At 38.8% G+C, this 23,541-nt stretch overlaps 1 protein-coding gene across 1 annotated transcript in view; it reads left to right on the top strand.

The window, feature by feature from the left end:
• MACROD2 (MACRO domain containing 2) overlaps positions 1–23,541 on the top strand; it is an 896,045-nt gene that overhangs the window by 634,371 nt on the left and 238,133 nt on the right. Inside the window, exon 8 of the mRNA XM_010574793.1 lies at positions 250–323. Within this exon, the coding sequence (XP_010573095.1) occupies positions 250–323 (74 nt within the window). The remainder of the gene's footprint in view (positions 1–249; positions 324–23,541) is intronic.

Genomic DNA, 23,541 nt, shown 5'->3' with positions numbered 1-23,541 from the left:
CAAGAGTTGAAAAACAAAAAAAATCCCATAAAACATCACTGGCCCTATTTTCAATTTGTTTAACTGGGGGGGGAAGTAATTGGTGTAACCTAAAACCTTTATACAAACCTGTGAAGAAGGGAGTTGACCAGCTGTAATCCCAAAATAGTCCAGAAAATGGTGTGGGGGGTGGAAATCCAGATTTTTGTTTTCTTATATGTGTAGAAAAATGTATGCCTTTTGTTTATCTCTCATTTCTTCTCTCTTTAGGTTTTCCAAATGAGCCTGCTGCTGTCATTGCCCTTAACACTATTAAGGAGTGGTTAAGCAAGAATCATAATGAGGTATGGAATAAAATAGAAATTTCCCAAATTTCTGTTTAAGGTTATGGTCTTTGACTCCAGAACTGTGAAACTAATAAACATAGGCTTGAGCCTCAAAGTCTTCTATTATTTCGTCTTAAGACCAGTGAAATCGGGTCAGGACAATATAGCCAAGGGAGGATTGTTATCTATAAAAGCTACACTGGAGTTGAAGGGAAATACCTTTGTTTGAAACCATACTGTGCATTTCCTGTGCATTGTAGTCTTTCCTGGCAAAGTAAAAGACTATTCTCTTCCTAAACTGTTTCTGAGCATCAGAGTTTTCATGTAATATTGAGGAGATTCTTGGAAAGGAAATGTATGTTACAGTTGTCAGTGAAAACAGCCACCAAAGGTCGGTGGCGTTCTAGAGGTCACTTTACAGTAAAGAGCTGTATGATAATATTTTCTGGTTTCATAAATTTTTGGTTTGCTTACAGTTAAGTGTTCATTTTCCCTGGAACACTCACTAAATATGATACAACTGTGAATCTTTAACGGGACTGGTTGTCTTCCAGTAACAATGTGATGGTGATTATGCTTAAAAGACAAAAAAAATGCTTTCAACAGAATGATCTCCATATCTCCCCTTTCTAGTTTTTGTCTTTTCTCTGTTTTGAGTTCTTAGCAGGCTGATAGTTCCTAGTGTTGAGTTGGAGAAATGCAACAAAGAAGTGACAGAGCAAATAAAACAATCATGATGTGTCTGTTTCCTCATGATGACAGCCAGCAGATTTCAGACGGCTAGAGTTGTTCAGTATTTTTGTCTGAAAGTATTTGACAAAGCATCCAGTGGAGAAGCACTGGATACAGGGACATAATTAGTAGTATTTCTCCTCTAGCAATATATTCAGGGGGCCTTTTTCTCACAAGAATCTGATATGTGAGGGTATGAATTTAGCAGTTTTATGTGGTATGTTTTGGTTTTTACCAACTTTGAACTGAAAGGAAATACTACGATGCGATTTGAATGGTAAGTTGAGGTTTTAAAACCTGAAGGTACACTAAGGATTGCATACATGTTTGGACACTGGTTCTTTGTAGCACTGAGCACTTGGTAGCTTCCTGTGACTTAGAGATCTGAGCAGTGAAGCAGGAGTTGTGGATGGATGGTCTTCAGTCTTCGTTAACACACTAGGTGCCTAAGTATCATCAGCCTAGCTCTAGGCTTACATTTTGGGAATCTAGTCTGTTAGTATGTAATTTTAACCCTTAAGTGTAAGGCTAGAAGGTCTATGTATGTGCTGCTTCGCCATCTTAAAATTTCTCTTAGTTGCAATTTTACCACATAATTTAAAAAATAGGCTAAAAATCTTTTTTTTATGCTCCAGAAGTAAGCTTTTCTTCCTCAAAGGCTGAGTATGTATTGTATATACACCCCTTAATTACTTTTCTCTTAGTGGTGTTACAAAAAACCTGACTTCATTTGGTAGACTGCCTATCAAAAGTGTAGAAGTTTTCTCAATGAACGCTATTTTCTGAGGTATTTTGCTCTATGGTTCAGCCATTGCTTCTCAACTATAAGACAACTTCCACTTTCAATGCACTTTGAGTCTTCCCTTTTTCTCCTTTTTTCTGCTTCTGGCCTGGAAACTCATATGCCCTGCTTGTCACCTTTCCCTCTTTCTTTCAGTTAGTGTGTTGCTTCCACGTTTTTCTGGTTCCCTCCATAGACTTCAAATGAGTTCTTGCCCTTGTTCTTGGAAAGCTCCAGGTCTGTTTTGGAAGAAGACTGGAGGTTCATAGCAGTTAGTGATTGAAGTGACAGTGTTTGTCATATATGTTCATGACTCTTATCTGAGTTATAATAATTTTTTTATGTATTTTGACCTGTGTTTGCAAAATGCCACTGTATTTATTTTTTTTTATGGTGCACGCAGATCAGTGTAAACTATGAACACTGAATATGCATGATTCCTTCTTTCTCACTCTCTGTAACAAATTCCCTTCTAATTCTTGGCCTCCTTGGCTGCCTAGCTCTATACTGCCTGTCTTGTTCCCCACAAACTCCAATTTAATCTGAATTCTTTTTAAATAAGTAGCTGTAGTTTACAATGTTTGGACAGTGGAAGGAGCCCAGGCTATCCTGACTACAAAACAATTGTTAAGAGTTATCCTACTGATTTTACATCACAGCTGTTTTTTGAATTTGGACTAGTATAGCTAGTAGTTGTTATATTAAATGTTTCCCAACTTCCTGAATCCCACATTCACCAAGTTGAGGTCCCATGCTATTTGATGCACTTGAAGACGTACGTATGATGCGTTTGATGCAATTAATACATATTAATACATATCTGTGAATATGACAATGCAGAGCTAATCCCCAAGAGCTTTTGTTCGTTTTTGAAGGGAGTACTAGATTTCAGTCTAGATACGTTTTGAGGGTCCAGTTATACATAGCTTTGTACTTTCTTGTACAAAGCTTTCCCTCTTCGTAAGGTTTTTCTGCAACCTACTGGCTTGAGTTTGAGACTATAGCATACTAGCATGTCTTACATGTCATAAACAGGTCAGCAGCAAAATAAAAATACTTAACAATTCTGTTGAAGGTAGCAGTAACTTATGCAGTGAAAGGCATCTTTGAGAAGCATAGTTTTGGGGTTGCTGTCACTTAATGCATATTGGCAAGGTGACCGTAGTTCATCTGGTTTAAATGAATTGACGTAGCTTTGTGCCAGGTGTCAATCTGATCCATTTTATATTGTGTACACTTACTCCTTTGGATTAGATTTTGGGCTTTGAGTAGTAATATTATACATCACCCAAACTTTTCCCAAAAGTACCTCATCATACAGCAACGGAAATGAAAGGGACTTTCTGTATCTCAACAATATAGCCTCCCCTTACTGCAGATAACTGTATGATATAGTCCTTTCTATAAACTTCTTTCATAAAGATAGAGCAATTCCCACTACACCCACTGGATATTTAAATTCACATGTTCTAATCCAGGAGCAAAACCTCTAATGATTTGCCACGAGGCCAACTTTTCAGAGGGCTGCCCATGTTTCACTCCTGTTATCACTAACCAGAACCACTCCCCTGACACTGGCTGTGCTGTCAAAATGAGTCAGTGTGTCCTGCTAACAGCCTCTCCTGAACAAAAGAGGCCTCCTGCACTTGGCTCTGCCAGAGTTAAATGACTCAGTCTGTTTCTTCCCTTCGTTCCTTTTTGTGCAATCTGCCTTGCCTTTGAGAAGGTTCTGCTCCTTTAGTCCCAGACATGTTTGGCAGCCAGTTATCCCCTTGGTATGTTTGGTCCTGGTTGTCCTAACTAAGATCTCAAACTCTTTGAGTGTAGAATGTGATTTGATGGAATGAATTCAAGAAGTTTTAGTGCAAGATAGAGACCAAAATGATAGCCTGCTCACTAGGAAATTTGCCTACACAACAGTACACTTTGCAAAAACAGATTGGTGAATAAGATGGAAACCTGACAAATTTGTAAGTCTTTTGTTGTGCTCTACAGCAGCAGTGTCTTATCTGCCTTCCTGCATCCCAGGAAACTGTGACAAATTTGTGAAAGATAAGGCAATATTGTTGTTTTTTCCTCTCTACCTTCCTGTAGTACTTCTCTCCTTTTATGCTATAATGAAGATTTTATCCACACTGATATTAATTCAAAATATAAATATATCAGTGGCTATATTCCTTAGTCAGCCTGGGGGCCTGAAAATATAACCTAAATGATTCCATTCTTGCAAGCTGTGTTAGAGTCCTACGAAGTTCTCCATCATAGTATTTACAAGAAAAGTGATTTGCATTTAATAAAAGGTTTTCTTATCCAAGTCCATGGTTGTGCTTGACCCCTCAGGTGTTTGCATTAAAACTTATTAGCATGCTTAACTCCAGTGTCGCTCAGATGAATGTCTCATTACCATGCGAATGGCATTAGCTCCTTTCTGAGGTTAATTGTTACAAAGCAACACAGAGAGCGATCTATTGTAATTTACTGAACACAGAACACCAGCTTAGGCAGGGCAGCAGCCATCATAGTCTAGCAGCCTAAAACTTAACTACATAAAGTCCACTAGGGAAAACAACAGCATTGTAAGTAATGGTTTGGACTTAGTTGTATATAACATGCATCACTGTTCTGGTCTTGAAATGCAACTCTTAGTCACACTAATTTGTGGCCATGTTTTACACCAAGGTCTGCTGACTTGCAGCCAGAGGGCGAATCTAGTTTAGAAGCTGGTAAATGGTGTTATACTGTAAATGTAGAAATCCCTTGGAGCAAACTCACAAGAATGGCCACAGTCAGCAGTACTGGTTAATTTACTGCAGACCACCTAGGCTATCTCTTTAGCAAACTGCATTTTCACATTTCACAAAGTGCTTTAGAGGTTTAATAGAATTCTTCAGAGCACAAAATAGAATTGGATCCCATCCTTTAGGAAATTATACACTGGGATTCATTTAAAAATGCACATTAAGCCCTTTGAACAGTTCAGAATGCTTCTTTGTGGGATAATTTGGCAAGGCTTGAGATATTGCCACCTGATTTCCCATAATGGTATCACAAAAGAATTGTGACACCTTTAAATACTGGACCCCCCTACATTTTTGGGGGCAGTGGGGAGAGGGTTGTGTTTGGGTTTTTTTGGTGGTTATCTTCAAACATTTGCAACATTAGAAATTGTTATTTGCTTTTACTTCAGTACCATGCTATGTTTCTCAGAAGGGTGAAAAATAAAAAATGCTCACTGTATGCCTTACCTTATGTTAGTGACATGAAAAGCCTCAGGACTTTTTCACTGCCCAAGAAAAGACTTTAATTTAACAGCACATTTAGTTCAAAGTATTGTTCTTTCTCTTGCACAATATCTCACAACATTTATTACGCACCCCAGCAGAACAACAACCAGGAAAGTGCGATTGCAATATACGTTCCATCAAAATAATTGATGCAGATTAAAAGCACATAAATGGAAAATAAATCAATACATTCCTGATTCCTTTTCATTAGAATCATTACTGAAGAGAGACTTTTTCTTATTTTGCCTGAAGTACATGGGATTTAGGTCCCTGTGTTTTTTAGCAAGTAGTTATGCATCATCCCACTGCCAAAAAAATTTTGTATGTTTCCAGCAAAACAGGATGAGCAAAATCTTGCTACAGCTGAAATTAGTGGAACTCGTTTTTTGGGGGAGGTTGGGGTGGGGGCAGGATCACACTTGCTATACTCTTCATGATAAAAATTTTCAGGAGGAAACACCTGGCTTGTCAAGTTAGGCACACCACAACATGGGTGCTCTGCACCTGTGCTTCATATTGTACTGTGCTTCATCCAAATCATGGTGATATTTTCCACTACTGAGATAATTAAAGTGGAATTACCTTTCCTGTGCACTGATTCCCGTATGGACTTCTGCCTTCGTAGCATGCAGGGATTGGGCTGGCCTTGCCTCGTCAGCAGGAGCTGTGGGTGTATGAGAGCAGGGAAAGCTGGGGAAATGCTCCCTGCAACAGGACCGTGGATGTGACTGGAGGGGCTTTTATCCTGCTGATAAAACCTGCGTGAGCAATTGAGTTACTAGGGATGGGGAGGGTATGTAGAAATTTGAGGAAGGGAAGATCTGTGATGAGAAAGCAGAGCTTCAGGGATTATACTGTCTTCCTTGTCCTCAGGGAGCTCAGTGCCCTGATGCTATGGTAAGCAGGTGGTGTCTCCTGGTCAGGATGGGCCAGAGCAAGGCAGTGAGGGAGCAGCTTCCTCAAGTGTAAGATGCAGCTGAGAGGTCCAGCAGGACTTCAACCAGCTGCGCTGTATGTTGGCCTCCCAGGCCTAAGCCTGCTTGAGACAGCTCAAAAAGTTATTGTTGCTGAAATAAATAGAGCACTGGTCTTAGGTGCCTGAGGGAGGACAGGACTGCTGCATGGGCTGACAGATATGTCACAGGACCCACAGGAGAGCCATTGGCCTCCAGAGGGATATCTGTGTGCCAGGCAGGATATCGCAAGCACCTAAAATGGCGCTTGGTACTGGAGCCTAGTTTGGAGAGAGGTCGATGTCCTGCTGGACAGCCACTGCCTGGGAGGACAGAGCAAAGGGAGTTGCCACTGTTCTCTATTGCACAAGGCAGGGTAGTGCAGGTGTGCCTCAGCGAGTGTTTAAAAGCACTAGAGCTTTATTTTGGGTTAAACTAACATGATCACAACTTTGTGTCATGTGTAGCTCTCTGCAGGTAAGCATGGCACCCCATGGTATCCATTTGGGTACCACATTAAGTCTGGCAGTATCTATGCTATGCAGTGTTATGTTACATAGGCATATACCTAGCAGGTGTAAGACAGCAGGGTAGGAACATTTCTCATGTCCTTCCCTTCAAAATCGGGTCGGGCAGCTAACGAAAAGTTGCTTTTACCTCCTGAGCCCATGAAAACATCAGGGCAACCCAATTCACTATTTCTGCAGACTGCCTGAAAGATCATTTCATTATTAATTTTTTGTTGTTGTTTTTAATATCTTCCCCCCTCCTTTTGGTGGTCTTGGCAACTTAATTTTGGCTCTTCATCTTCAGAGGCAATTAAACAAAGTGGCATCTTGAGATGAGGTCTTGTCTTTATCTCTACGGAAGGGTGCAGATGGAGACAGTGTGTCTTGGAAAATGTTGTCTGATGCAGTTTGCTTTAACGTAACCTCAGTTATATTCCCCTAGGCAGAGCAGCTATGTTTCTACGTTTATTCCAAAAAGGAGTGGAGTAGCTAGCTGACAATATTTAATTAATGAAAGCAATTATTTAAAAAAAACCCAAACCCTAATGCAAAAAACTCCCCCTAAGACAGTATTACTTTTATTTTTGCTTGGGTAGTTTTCATGCTTACAGTTTCACAGTTGTCAACAAAACTAGGTGTAATTTTGAAAAAAGTATATGTATTTATGCCTAAGGTGATATCTTCTATGGCAAGTTTGGGCCTGCAGTGACATGTATTTATTTTAAAGTATATTTATTACTCAGAAATAAAGCTCTGAAAATACAAGTTTCGATTGAAGCCACTGACAGATCCTCAAGGACAGTAAGGGTGCTGATAAAAATTCAGATGGCTATTTTGGTAGCTCTTATATGCCAGTATCATTTGATTAACATAATCTCCTCCCCTCCCCCAGCAACATTCTCTTGGGTAGGTTAAAAAATGATGTCCTTTCTATTTCTGCATTCTAATTAGGTGGTAATCATATGCTGCTCTGATTGAAATGAAAATCAGCCATCATGCCACTGTCATCTAGCTGAAGTCGAGGAAAAAATGCTTTTCAACTTGTACAAAATTAAAATGATTTACTTGCTTTGTGTAGCTGCTCTCTCACTGGACTCAAAGAGATTCACTGCTGTCCCCAAAGCCCAAACCTAACTATCATCCCAACAGACAAGTCATTTTCTGAAATGATAAGTAAGCTGCCAAGGCAGCAATGCTTTCTTATATATTCTTCAGACTGCTATTTAGGTAGAAGGCTGATAAAGCAAAGCAAAGCCCATATTCATTACACATGATACTTTATTAAAGTTAAAAAGCTTTTGTAATTTTTGATACAGCTATTGAGAGAAAGGCAGGAAGGCATCCTTCTTGGAAAGATATGTTAAAACTCTTGATTGCTGTGAATGTTCCATGTGACCGATGTCCCATGTGACTGGTTTCTGAGTTACTCATTTGTGACCCAAATAAAAATTGGGGGGGGGGGAGGAAACATGGCTTCCTGTCAGCCATTCCTCCTAAAATTTGCTGAGGATCAAGGAAATCCACTTCTGTGCATAGTGTAGATGTCTTCAATAAATATATCTTTGCAAAGGTTTATATACACTTAGTGTACTGCATAAATAATGACTCCTGTAACTCCATTACAGCTAATGAGTGTCACTAATACAAGACAGGTCTCCGCATGCAATTTGTCAAAGCATTTATTCTTTTTATCCTTACAATTTAATGGCAGTTATGATAACAGGAATGTGAATAGCTTCTATAGGTGTGTAGCTAAATTAACAAAATTGTCACTAGTTTAGGGGTGAGATTTGTCTTGTTTCTTCGATTTTTTTTTCCTCCTGATACATGTACGTTTGGAGGGGCCTGGGTACTGTAGTGAGCTGTGTGAAAAGACCTTGAAAAACAAAAAGAAACAATATTACTTTTTTTTTCTTTCCTGTTACTTCTTGCATGACAAAAAGCATCATGATAACGTACCTTTATTTCAGTGCTGGCTTTCAGCCAGAAATTCCAATAATTTCAACTGGCTTGTCAAATCAGCCCAACGCAGAAGAGGTCCAGCCTTCGTTTTGGGAAGATTCAGTTATCGTTGCTACCCTTCTGGAGACTCTTTTCTTATAATCGGCTTGTGCTCCTCACCCCATGGGTACATAGGAATAAATAGACAAAGAAAAGAGGAATAGCCATCCTTGTAGTTCTAGCATGGATAACATGCTTCATGAGTAACAGAGAAATTGCTGTTACAATCTTTGTTTTGCTTCTGAGCTCTTCATATTAATAAGTCTGCTGTGATTTATGTTTTGCTATACTTTCGCATCCCACTGAACTGTATCTGTGGATTACAGCTGGATCTTAGCAGGAATTGAGCTGAGACGGAGTAAGAGGAAGGAAAGGCAGGAGAAGTTTTGCCTTTTGCTCTGTGGAGGTTTGCAAGGAGGCTTCCATTGTGAAGACAGAGTTTTGGGAGGCTCACAGTGGAAGCTGTCTGTAGAGGAGGGGTATGGCCAGGCAGTCGCCAGCAGCAGATAAACCACATGGCCAGATGAAGTCTGTCCCTGATGCCAGTCAGCCACCCAGGCCTCATCAGCTGGCATAAACCAGGGGAGGGTCCTTTTGGTTCGGCCTTGGGGCAGGGAGCCTAGCGCTCAGCCTCCTGCTCCACAGCCGTAGCCTACAGAGGATGTCTTTGATTTGGGGATTTCGTTTGGCTGCAGGGTTTTCAGTTCTCTGAACTGACTCTCAGGTGATATGCTCATCCGTCTTTGCAGATGAGAAACCCATGTGACCTGGGCCTCTCCGAGTGCCCTGGAGGTGCTTTAGCTGTGCAGCCCAGCATGTGCTGGAAGCACCAGCAGTCAGGGCGGACGGCTACCAGCTGACGGCTGCGCTGCCTGCCCAGCCGCAGCGCACAATGCATTGCCAAGTGAAACCACTCTGCTGGCATGGGCAGTGGCCCTTCCACAGGAGCCAAGAGCACATGCTTTGTTTTGCTGGCACTTTCCTGGCATCCTGAAGAGCGTACGATGTCTGCTTTTTGGTGTTCTGTTTCTAATAAATTCACATAGCTGTTTTGCTTCTGGAAAGCTGCCCCTTCTGTTTGATTTAAATTCAGTTCTGTTGCCAGCAATTTTCCCCAAAGCAGAGTGTCCAGCATGCATGTGAAGGTGAAATAATAATAAAATACAAAAATACATTAGGCAAGTCTCATACTGGAGCAAGCATCAGATCACCCTGCAAGGGACCAAACTGGTACAAGCTAGCTAACTATAAAGGGAATATTTTGTTACGTTTTATTCCATCTTCCCATCTGAGATTTTATCTGGCCAACTCCTACCATCATCTCCGAGCATGTTAGCCATCAACAGTAGGTCATAATCATATCTATATGGAAGGAAACCAGTGTGGATTCTTACAGCCGGAGTGCATTCCCTGTGAGGAACAAAATGAGTTTATTGCTGCTAGACTACAGCATCTTGACATGTAGTTTGAGATATATGATTCTGACATTTAATAGGTTAGATGATATTGGCCACATACTTCAGAGGTTCTGTATCATACTGTATTCCTGGGAAGGTGAAAAATGGGTCTGTCTATTATGTATGAAATGACAGAACAGATGAGAAGCGCACTGTGGATGTGGGGAGCATTGACAATAAGAACCTGTGGAAGCATGGGAATGACTGGTGGGCTTCTAAGATAAAATACCTGATTATTAATAAAGAACAACTGGCTTAAATTTAAACATGAGCAGAGTTTAAGGCTGTGTATCACCTTCCTACTTAGACTTCAGGACAGATTATGTGATTCTTTCATTTATTTGGGATTAATAAAAAAATGGAGAATAAATTAGGTGAGCTACGAAATTCTTCAGTAGGTATAAACAGTGCTTTCTGAGAAGAGTTTTTGAACAAAGACTACAAAAAGGCTTGCTCAGGTTCTCACCTTGCTTCTAACCTGATCTCTCATGAGATAACAGAGTGAAGGTTAATTTTACTAGCATAGGCTGTTTACAGCTACTAAATCTAAATTGGATTCATGTATTGAAGTCTTATTTTCTTTTTATACATTAAAAAAAAGGAATGTACTTTGGGACTAGTAAAATAACTGGAAAACAATCAGTGGTCAAGATGATAAATACTAGCTGAGGGTTAAAGCAGAATTAAGCAGGTTTAAAAGCAGTATAATTTTACAGTTGAAGTGAAAGTCACCATGGCATAGAGCACAGATTTGACTTGCAGTTATGCCGTGTAAATAACCAGGCTGGAGTTGCCCATATTTCTCTGCTTTTCTGTCTGTCTTCATCCTGATTCAGGAGTGCATTTTATATTACCAGAACTGAATTTGGGATGCTTTTCTGAACCAGGAATATTGAATTTTTCTGAGCCCGTATATTTGTCTTATCTTTGCTATTAGACTGAAAATACCACATGCTAATATACTGCTGTACTCTTTAGTACTGCAGTCTGAAATAAAATCCTAAGAACCAGCTGCTACATGTTCATCCACATGATCAATGCACAAGAAATCCAGGGGGATAGGTATAGCTCTGTTTTCTCTTCCTTGCAAGAAACTAGGGCCTTTCATGAGCCCATCTCCAAATGTCCTGGATTTGATGAGGTGTGAGGAAGGGATTTTTCAGGTTCTGCATTCTTTTCTAACTTCTTCCATCCAGCTTTTCCACACACTTACAAGGGACTGTATCTTTAAGCCTCAATCCAGCTACATGTTCTCAGGCTGGGGGAGAGGGTTTTATATGTGACTTTCAGCCTCTTCTGCTGGAAATTTCACCTTTCATTTAAAGTCCCTTTGGGTTTTATAAGTCAAAAGGTTAAAAAGCCTTAGTCTTCTATTTGCGTATTCATAGTCTTATCCTTTTAGTTGAGATGTTAATGTATAACTATTGTTTTATTGCTAAAATACGGTGTATTTAATTCTTTTTACTTTCACCTTGTTTTGCAGGAGTGCATGTCAAGTGTCTTTTCCATGTGTGGAAAACGTCTTTGAACTTGCACTGCTGTTTACTGTTTTGAAGTGAATGCACAAACCTTGCCCTAATATGAAAGAAACTTATCACATAGCACTTTGACTCCCCTGAGTTTAATCTTGATATCTGTCAGATGATAACCTCTTCCCTGTGGACATTTAAACAATCATCTTCCTTTGGGACTGCATACTAATAATATATGATCTGTATGATGATAACCTCATGATGGGGAAATGTTTCAAAAGGCACAGTAGAAATTACATGCTTTAGTCCTACTGACTTTCACTGTGACTCTGTTGCCTTGCTGCTCTGAGTTCCCTGTTAAAATCTCTCCCTGCAGACACCATATTAAGTTCATTAATATTTACAAAGCAAATATATTTCCCTTTAGACAGTTGAGGCACAACTGCCCTTGATTTTTGTTGCATTATAGGAACATTGACACAGTTTTATATAACATAAGTGCAATATCTAACTAATATGCATACTTATATTTGTAGAATACCCTAGGCATTTTTTTCCAGTGTGTTTTTTATGGGGTGTATCATATGAGAATAAAAATCTCATTATAACTACTGGTTGCTTATGCCTGTATGCTCCTCAGGATGGGGTCCAAGTCTTCATGGGAATTTGGAAAGTGCCTGGCATGTTGTTGGTACTGAAGCTCCTATTAGCAAGGTGGAGCTGCATATATAAGAAACTGCAATATTGCAGATGATCAAAGATACTTGTAATTCAAAGCTCTGAGTGTAAATCCAGAGGGTAAGTTTCTATAGTCTAACACTAGTCCTCAAAGCTCTCCTAAATTTTATCAGTGAAAGAATTTTTGCATCACAGTTGCTAATGAGGAGGGGCAGGCATTAGTATCTTTAATGATGGCAGTGTTAGTGTTTGTTACAGGAGGTAGATGAAAGGCTGAATTTGCTCCCATGTTGAAAGAACAAGTATTTACAGAAAATATAGTTGTGTATTTACTAGTGCTTGTGTTGTGAGCATGGTGTTTCAGATTCTGCAAGGCTTACTTTGAGACAGGGATGTATTAGAAGGACAATCCCATCACATGCAATTTATAGCCATGGTATTACAAAAATAAATCTAGCTTGTATGATGCCTCCAAATAGCAGAAGCTGAGAGGAAAATAAGTAACTGTAAGATTTTTCAGAGCCTATTAAGAGAATAAAGAATTCTTTACAGACAGATAATAACAAATATAAATATTGCTTCAATGCCAGATTGCTCAGTGAACTGGGATTTCCACGAAAAAGGTCAGTAACCTGTCTTTATTGCCAATTTATGGTCACCTTCTATATTTTGTATGTGGGAAAAAGGGATCCTGCTGTGGTCTGATGAACTTAGGCCTGGCAAAAGAGGGCAGATGTTGAGCCGTGGATAGCCATGCAGTGTGTGTATGGTTTTTTCTCTTTGGTCAGGACTGGGAGTAAGCAGGAGCAAGGTACGCTGACACTGTCTTTTACCTAGAGTATTGTGGGAACTTCAGGAGTGAAGTGCTGAGAAACTATTTGATCCAGTTTCTTAGTTCCCAGATAGCCTAGTTGAAAGGGAAAGCTGCAACAGACCTTGAAAGTGCATCGTTAGCTACTGGGTTTTCTGAGGCTTGCTGGTAGAAAAAGTTGATTTTGGATGTCCTACATATCCAGAGCAGTTGCATAGAGTAAAAATGAACTCCTGATACAGGGATCTGGCAGGTTCAGTACATCTTGCTCTCCCCTCATTTGTACCTTCTTTCCCTTTGCAATTTTTTCCTTTCAGTTATCCCTGTTTTGCCCCCTGCGTGAGTGGTGAACTTGTCTCTTTATATTCTGCTCTATTGCCTGGGCATTTAACTAAGTGCTTTGGATCAGGAGAGAGGAAACAAAGACTGTACCTCTGCTCTGGGTCTATCTTCTGTGTTGCAGCTGTTGTTTTTAGGTAGGGATTTCAAGTCCAGCTGCTCTTTATTGACCCTGTGGGAAGCGGCAGGTTGAATCGATTATTTGACATGCACATTCTCTGTTGGCAGGATTCTCGAGAGCCTTATAATGGCACAAATGATGTTACTTGCTAGTGCAAAAGAAAGTTACAATTGGATATAGCAATTAATATGCAATTAGGAAGGCATTCTTTTTTCTTTCCAAGTATTTTTTTCCAGTTATTTTTAGATTTGAATTGACTGAATAGTTGAAGAATTCCTTTCGGAAAGGAGGAGGGGAGTAGTATTTTTTCTGCATTAGCTTTGATTTTTCCTCCTGCAGGGACACTGAGAGGCATAGACAGCTGTTATTTAAAACAAAACTGAACATGAAATGCTATCAAACCATTTACTATCTCTGAACTATAACGCAGCAGTCCTATGCTTTAATGATGTATTTTTGTTTATTATGCACTGCATTACTGCTCAAACTTACATTTGTTTAGAAAAGTAATGAGATTTGAACGTAATCAGAGTGTATCTCTAGAAACAGTCAATATATGCCATCTAAGGTATTTTGGTAATTTACTGTTTTTCTGCCCAAGGTAGTGACACTGCCCGGCAGGATGCAAGGAGGAAGGGGTTGAAGGGTGTTGGGCTGTGGATGTGTTGAGATGTTAGCATTATCAGAAATGACAACATCTGTGAGCAAAAGAACAGAGCAATCACAAACCCCCTTCAGCCTTTGGCACCACTGCTGAGGCTGCCAACAAGGGTGTCAATTTGTGCCAGCTCCTGGAGCATTTTTTGTGATGGTGACGCGTGTCACTTTGGAACTGGATCGAGACAATCCATGCATTTCACACAGGCCACCAAGCAGCCCTAGCCCCAGCTGCTATCCACTTTCAGACACGTGTCACCTGGGCTGTGTTTGACATAATGATGTACAAGCAAAAAAGGCTGTATATTTTATAATAGTCTCCAGAGTTGTCAAATCCCAGTTTTTTACTAGATTAATTAGCACCGGTGTGAGTAATTCCATACACAGTCATTTAGAGCAGTTACCTTTTTTCCAGATTATTTTCTTGTAAATGCTCTAGAAAGTGGTTCTGAAGAAATATTTAGTAGTTAATTAAAACATCTATGAATGTAAAGCCATAGATGGTGTATAATTTATGAAGCTTTATCAAATGAAAATATATGACAAGTATAGGGTTTTGCTGGCTGGGTGGCCTCTGGTCAAATTGGATCTGTGAACTTCACAACTGTACTAATCAAAGTGATAGGAAAATGTTAGGAAATGCAATATAATTATTCATAGAACTGGGTCATAATTTCTTTTTCAGTTAGTCTTCTAGTATGTTGCCACACCACAGTGCTTTCCATTAATAATGAAGACATTTTGGAGAAATAGTATTAGCAGCTGTTTGACTGTACTTAATTGACATATTATTGTATTCCAGCACATTCTGTCAGGGACTGCTGTGAGTGGCTTAAAGGCTTCTAGGGAGAAATAAAGCAGAGATAACCAAAGAGAAGTTATTTTAACCTAGCAGTTCTCAGACTCCATATACCCTGATTCTAGAAGGCAATTTGCTAAAATATGTAGAAAATTTTGATTATGAAAATAATGATGTAATGGACTTAATAAATTCTGTCTGTGGGAATAACACATAAGCTCCTGTAGGAGTAGGGGAATGCACTGAGCCTTTGGAGTGTTTTAAAATCTGAGTGACTAAACAACATGAATCCATTTACTTATGGATTTAATCCAGGCTGCTTTGTCAAAAATTGGAGTAATGAATTGACAAGGAGTTTAAGAAATGAACCATGTATGTAACTGAGGCATGCTAATTACTGTCCTCCCCCCAACCCCTAAAGTTGACAGAGCTTAAAATAAATGCATCTTTGTTTTCAGAATGAGGACTTAAGAACTGAGCCAGAGTGAAGCCGGGGAGGTTACTTAGCAAACCTTTCACCTCCAGGTCACTGGTTCAAATCCAGACCATGTTTGAGAGCTTTTCAGCCTTTGCACTAGTCTGGCCTGTGTAGAATGAAATAGAGAACGTGGCTTTGGTCTCTATCACAACTGACACGACTTTAGTTGTACTGATGAACATTATGTATTTAAAGAGTCTTATTCTGCAGTCAGGGCACCCAGCTGGAGATTTTGCTTTTCTCTCCAGAGTAGCTGGGATTAGGCACAAAATAGAAAACGGCAGCCTCTAGTGCTGATAGTTTCAAATGTTCATGGACATATAAAGGAATTTCTTCTTAGATGTGCTTATTGAAGGAAATGGAAAGTGAGTACTTCAAAGGAACTGAGCTATTTGATCATGGAACATTTTATTGTACAGTTAATTACGTAAAATAGGCTGAACTGAGAGCTTTTAGTGACTTTTTTGCTGTGTGTATAATTAGATATACAGAGCTGTTTCCTCAGCTAGTGTCAGTCTGCTTAGCTCTATTTAAGTCAATTTGAATCAGCTGAGAAGCTGGACCCTGGTATTTATGGAACCATTGACTGTTTATTATGCCAGAGTAACACACGGCCTAGTTCTGTACCCTAAGGAAATTTAGGCCAAGATGTATAAATAAGGAAAATGGTACTGTGTTCATTTTGAAAGTAATGATGGGCTAATCTTAACCTTCAGCACTTTTATTTGAAGCTTATTAGAACTTAGAGCAATTAGATATAGAAGTAAAGAACTACCATGATGTTTTGGGGATGTAGTTGCAATTTGGAAGGAAATCTGTGGTGGGGGATTTTGGTCTTTGTAGGCTGTGATCAGAAGGCAAAAAATAGCAGGCATGGAAAAGTTTGTCGGGGGGGGAGGGGGAAGACTGATCTCTAGAAAAGCCTTTATCACTGAGTGATAGAGGAACAAAATAGTTAATGAAGAAATGGTAGTTGATAACGAATAACCAGGGTACAATAACAGCACTCTGAATGCTCATGTTTTCTGTTCTTTCAGAATTGTTTTACATTTGAAAAATACAGAAACACTCTCCATGTGCAAGCTTCCAGATTCTGATTTTAAAAGACAATAATAAAAATAAGAATTTTCTCATGTTATCAGAATTTAAGTTTGAGGCCAGTGATACTCTGATGCTTCCTACAGATGAAAACACAGGGATCCCAAAAGAGTAGCAGTCTTCTCTATTAATTAAATGATTTTAAAACAGTTAATCCTTCAAATTGTGCTCAAGCTGTTCATGGATATTTTTAGCACTGTAGGCATTGAAATGCTCAGCTCTTTGCACTCTGCTTTTGTGTTGGCCATAAACATGGTTAACAGAAGCATTAAAATATTTTAGAAAATACCAATATCTAAATCACTGGTAGTAAAAGTCGTGTTTTGTTCAATTGAAACAAATGTGGCTGTCCTGTCTTGGAGAGACTTTAATTCAGGACTTATGGACTTCCTTCAGCTGAGATGCTTGACTTTGTCATCAGTATATACAAGGAAGTGTTTCTGTGGAGAATGTGTGTGACTTTTCTCACCACTCTGCACCCAGTGAGTTGCTGCTTTTCTGGGCAGGACAAGAACTGCAGACTGTTGTCAGTGCTTGGGTCTGGCACTGTGTGGTGAGGTTGATGCATCCACAAGTAATAGGTGTGCTTATTTTGTTCCCTTCAGAATGAGAATAAATATCATTCCTTATGGTGTAAATAGTCAATTCTTTTGTTAGTTCTTAAATGCTGATGCTTTTTAATAATCTCAGAAGAGTCACACAATTGTCAGATTTGTATTCTCATACACTGGGTAGGAATGGTTCATACAACTTTTGAAATAACTTAATTTCACTTTAATAATTATGTACGGGAATTCTGTAATATCCTACATTCCTCTGTAGTGTCAAAGCAGTTTAGTTTAAAAGTTTACAATACACTTAGTGATTAATGAAGTTACAGTCATTTACCTCAGAACTAATTCTGCTTTGAAAAGATGGTTTGCCTCACACTAATTATTTTCTGTATTGTCCTTATTTGCATCACAGGCATTTCACTGCTCTTCATCTTAACCTATTAAATCTTTCTTGCTCATGCATGAATCTGGACAGCTGGATGCCACTAATGGGGCAGCTAGTGCTACCCAGTGGTCTATAATCAACATTCTGTTGCCACACATTAGCATCACACCGCATGCCTAAACGGACTAAAAATTTGATTTGTGAAGCAACAGCTGATTAGGGATGATTAACAAAAAGACTAGGGGGTGGTAGATATTGTGTAACACTGCTTCCATCCTTTCAGAATCCAGCAAAGAATGGCATATCTGATATGTCAGTGTGAACAAAAATAGATGAACCATTATCTAAATGTTTTTATCACTAATCATTTCTCAAAGGCTGTTTAAAACCAAACACATTTAATAGCATTTAAATGAAAACAGAGTTGGAAATCATCATAAAACCATGACAAAGAAGATATGTCTGTATATTTTAAACAAAATGTATCAATTTGTTTTTCTGCAGTGTCAAGGCAATACAAGGTGCCATGATAAATATATAAAAATATTGTATTACTAAATGTACCTTAAATGCCTTGCTAAATACAAGAGACTCCCACACATTGAGATTGATCTGTAGTCTGTAAAGAGACACAGTTCATTTTAGATGCAGAATGAGACACACTGGAAAAACTGAAGCTGCAACAGGCAATCTTGAATGACCGCTGAAAAAAATATTCAGTGGTTTCAGTGTAACTTGACTATACCTTCAGAATAGCTCTATTTCTTCAAATTGCTCCATATGCATAATCTGCACTGGTATGCAGGACTGTTTCCAGTTTGCACTTTTGGATGGCAATGCTTTTCTTCATTAAAACAACAATAGTTAAAAATGAAATACGAAACAAAACAAACACACACCACCACCACCACCACCACCCCCCAAAAAAAACCGCAAAACAAAAACCCAAACAAAACGATCAAAAGCCTGTGTGAATCCAACAGTTCTGCTTGCATGTCTTTCCTCGTCCTGGGGACCTCAGTATATGTCTCTGTTGATCTTCTGCTCTTCTCATGCTGCAGATTGGCAAAGAGAAGAAACAATTATTTCTGCTCTTACTGCTCTTGCTCAGGTGTGATTTTGAATGGAAAGCACTGATCATCTTTGCTGCCTGTATTCAGCTGTTATCAGTGCTAGAACAATCATTTGCTTGGGAAATGCCCTTTACTGTGGGATTTTGACGGTGTTCCCCTTATTTGAGATTCTTGGCCACCCAGACTAAGATTGGATATAAGCAGCAGTTTGGAAAGTGGACAATATGACATTTCCTTGTTTCATTAATGCTGTGAGTCCAGATATGGTCTCTGTTTGCCAGGAATTACTTTTGGATTTTATTTTTGGAACAACAGAAAAGAGGATGTGATATAGCTGTGTCTGGAAATGACCCATCTGGAAAGGGTTAAAAAAAACAAACAAGAAAAAATTATTTTGTCATAAATATCAAAATTTTATTTTAAAAAAAGGTATACGTTACCCTCTTCCTTCTGTCATACTTCCACTGGCAACTACTAAAAAGGCAAAAATGTTTGCTTTAAAAATTGGGAAGAAAGTGAAATATTAGTTGCTGCAATCTCAGTAATAAACCACAAAGTGATATGAATTACAGAGCTGTTGGTACACTTCTGAGGTGACCATAGGCAGAGAAACCTAATGCAATCAAAGTGTACATAAATAGCCTACTAACACAGGAACTGCTTCAGTTCATCGTTGTAGTGGACATTATTAAGATAATTATTTTATCCTTCATGACTTACTATTCTATTGTGCTGTTACATGAATCAATCCAATCTAACTAATATGTTTTGAGGGACAATTTTCATCTCTTCTTACAAAAAAGGTTTACTGCAGAAGGCAGTCTTATTAAAGACTTGTCACTTTAGAGATCTGGTGACAAGAAATGCTTGACTGTTCATTTACTGGCAGGTCACGTTTCAGTTAAAAACAAAAGCAGTGCAGGAAATGGCATGTAAAAAAATTGGTTGTCTAGCTTGGTGCCTTGGCTAGTTCTGTTGCTTGTCATTTTGCTTCAAATAATGTCAAGTTGGGCTTAAAACAATGTCTTCAGGACATTTTGTTCAACCTTCAAAAGTTCAGGAGGTGCTACTAACATATATAAAATGCAGATCAAGATCCAAGTGGAAATTCATTCTTGACCTGAGTCTTTTGTTTACGTCTTATCTCTTTGCTAATCATTTGTTTGATTAATTGAAAAGCTGAATGTAAAGTTATAAGCTGAGATCATAGTTCTGTGTTTCAGCAATAGTGTGTTCTTTTCTTGCTCCCTGTTCCTTGTGCAGCTTTGAAGTAGTTGTGGATCACCAGCCCGGGACCGTGTGCTACTGAGATAGCTGCAGTGATGTACAAAGGCAGGGTTTTTCAGTGGTGTATAGAAGTGTTTTCTGGGAACCTTACTTTGCTAGATTCACTCTGAAAGGCAGTATAGATGAGTCTGTGTTTTGCTATATTAGAAACGCATCTTTTGTTTCTTATGGAAAGGAATGCATGCAACCTCTCAGTTGAAGTATTTGTAAAATACAGTTGTTGATGTTTGACTCTTTTGTATGAGACATTGCCTGCTTTGCAGGTCTGGGAGATACATGAAAAGACGCTCTATGTATTACTGAGTTTAAGAAGCTGCGATCCTCCTTTCCCTTGATGAATGATACTTGTATGAGGACACCTCAAATAAGGATTTGGTTCAGATCAGTCCATTGTAGACTTTTGCTCATCAAGTGAAAAATGAGGTGGCTCTCTCTACAACCATACTTGCCTTGCAGGGTGTTTGCCAGCTCTTCAGGAGGATCCTGGCCCATGTGGTCCCCTGCAGGGAATCTGTGTCCCTGCAAGATGAGGTAAAACTTCAGGCATAAGGCAAGGTGTTAGAGCCGAGTTTACCCAGAGGCTATTTCTGCTGCAAGAGTGACAATGCTGTGTCCTGAAGTTACGGAAGCATTTTCAGGCCTCCAGGATATAGTTAATTCTTTGCTATGTATGTATTATTCCTTTTTTCTTACTCTCCCTAGCTTAGCTGCTTTCCATATACCTACACAGTATATACAAAGTTTGGGTGTAGAAGGTCCTCTTGTTTCCTCTTCTGTTTTCACTACATGTGCTGTATTAAAAACCGTGGAAGAGTTCTTAATACTTTGTAGATGTCTATGTATGTTTTGTGCTTGTATGTAAAGAGTTAAGATTGATGACTTGTGAATATGTTATCAAACATGATCCTCCTTTACCTCCAATTAGCAAGTACAATTTCAGCAACCTTAGAGTAAGTACTTGGGGGTGACATATTGTTAAGTATATGCTGTTAAGTTCTCTGTGATGTTCCAAAGTCTCTCTCACTGCTTGGTGTAAAGGTGCCATATGAATGTTTGGGTGGCTTTTGTCTCAATCCCTAATAGAGCCTTCCTATTTCACAAGAGTATAGAAAAGGGTTTTCTCAAAAAGAAGAAAAAAATCCACATTATATTGTTTCTTTATGGGTACTGGTAAAGAAATAAATCACAAAACATGGAGTTGTATCAAGAAAGAAAAAAAAAAAATTGACCTAAATGTTTTCCAGATGATTACAACCAACCATCTGTAACTTCCATTGCAAGTACAGTTAAACATACTTCACCTTTCTTGTGGGCACATGGGTCTTTCAACTATTGACTCAGCTTGGCACATGGGACAAGAAGTATGAGCGGGTCGTGCTGATTTTGGAAGGGAAAAAATTTAGTGGAAGTGGAACTCCAGTGAAAATCATGCTGGTGAATGTATACAAATGATTGTGTGACTGAGGTGGTTTGAGTGACGTGCTTACACCAAAGTAAACATTGCAGCTCATCTTGGCCTTAGCAAGACTGTAACTTTTTTTTTCTGTCAGCTTCTTTATTTGTGTTTTCTGAGGTCAGTGATATTCAGCTGTTACTTAGAATACAGTAAATATAGATTAGCCATATTGTAGCTTTACTTTCAATGAAAATACATAAATAGAGAGGTCATAGGCTTGTTCACAGTGGAGCGCTGGTGATTACATTTGGTAAAGCCTTTCAGGGAGGGAGTCAGAGGCCTACAGTTTTGGGTGGATTTGGATGAACACACACAGATACATAATTTTTTTGGTTGTACTAAGCCTCTGGGTGATGGTTTTGAGATTTTAAGGCTGATTATTGCTGAAACACCTATGAATTTTGCATCTTAAATTGAAGAAAAAATTAAAATTTACTGTGTGCACAGTATGGCAAGAACTTTAATGCTTTAGAGAAGGCAGCCCTAGAAAATTAGATAAAAAGCTTTTCTCTGAAATTCAGGATTTTAATAGCAATTTGCATCTTCAGAATGAGAGTGGAAGAACATGAGGTATTGTTTATTATTGCAATTATAAGCACAATAAAAATGACAATAGGCAACAAGTTTAAGGCAGGTCTGCCAAAGTGGTCCATGTGACAGCTCCTTACATTTGTCAGCAGTTCTGTTTCCAGAAGCATTTTGCTTTGATGAACAAATTCAGCAAGCGAACACTAATGTATTTGCATACGGCACAACAGTAGTGACTGGCAGTTGTTGATAAAGATGCAGCACCCTCTGGTTTTGTTCTTCCTCATCCACATGGAAGTGAACTGGTAATGTGTAGGCTTTTTATCTCTTCCACATGGGTTGTCTTGGCTGTACAATGGCAACACTGCAAAACTGGGCACTCATTTCTCGTTTTGTGAAACAGTGAAAAGAGTCAATTATTTCCAGTGCTTCAGAGGCTGGTCTTCCTTAAGAATACATAAAAAAGAAGAAAACGACTACATATTAAAGGGCTCAATGGCTTTTCTTCAGTGTTTTTCTATACCTCCCTCCTCTCCCATTTCTCCCATGTAAGTAAAGAAACAAAGCAGCAGCATTCTGACATTCATCATGAACGTTAATTATACTATCTTCGGCTTCCAGGACTAGGAGATTATGAGGAATGTATTAGCCATTTTGGCTTTTTGAAAATGGTTCATTATTAATACGGTTAAGTAGGAGTACTGGGTCAGCAAGTGAGGGGAAGTACACATCAAGAGTGTTCATTTGATTTTGGAATAAATATTTTATTTCTTAAAGCACTCCTTAATTACTTATGGGTAAATATATCTGGGGAGTGTGTAGCAGCTAGTTCTTTACCTCAAAACTTCCTTTTCTGATCTAAGCAAGGCAAAATCTTTTCAATCTTGAATTAAAAGTTATTTTGGGGAATGAACTGTGATTTTTGTAGTGCACTGTTACGAGTTAGCTTGTTGATTCTGTACAATTCTAATTATTTTTTGATGTAGGACAAGATACCTTCAACATTTTGCAGCCGCAACACTTGCATAATAAAAGCTTTAACGAATGCATTAGTTGTAAGGGACCTAAATGCAATCTCCCTTCTGAAGAAATCCTAAATTAAGTCCTCCTCTACTGTCATTATTATGGAAGGATGCTACAACAAATTGATAATTACTTGTCCAGGCAGATTTATAATTCAATTCACATACTGATTCTTTCAGAAGCAACACAGAAAATATTTCTAGCAGATGCCAATTTAAAATCATACCGAGAAACCAAGCCTTACTACCATGAAAAAACCATGATGTTGGATATGTCTTTTTGAGTAACATCAAAGATCTCTAAAGATATGTTGACAGGGAAGCTATTTAAATTTAGATGTACCTGATTTACTTGTTGTAATAGAAAAGCAGGTTTTCCAAACAGCGGAAGAATTTGATTTTAAACTTTAGCTGTAGAATAAAAAAGATGAAAGAATAGTTTTAAAAAATATATGGAGACAATACACAAAGGAAGAAAGTTTCTCACCACTGAAGTATGATTACAATATCAGTGCCACTTCCTAGCTCCTGTCAGTGAAGCTTGGAAGCTTTATCATACATGAAGACCTGGCCCTATGTGTCATCTAATATATAGACTGTACGTACAGCTAAAGGCTCTTATACCCTATCAGGGTATGATAGTGTCTATATCTCTGCAGTTTCCCATTGTAGAACTGTATACTACTAAACTTCATGAGAGAACTGGATCATGTTGGTGTGTTGTTGGACTGTGTCTTGGAAATTAAGTTTCCTCTAATAAG

Source organism: Haliaeetus leucocephalus, unplaced genomic scaffold (assembly GCF_000737465.1).
Source record: "Haliaeetus leucocephalus isolate CR32 unplaced genomic scaffold, Haliaeetus_leucocephalus-4.0 Scaffold450, whole genome shotgun sequence".
Classification (NCBI taxonomy): Eukaryota; Metazoa; Chordata; class Aves; order Accipitriformes; family Accipitridae; genus Haliaeetus; species Haliaeetus leucocephalus.
This window is presented reverse-complemented; position numbering and strand designations above follow the sequence as displayed.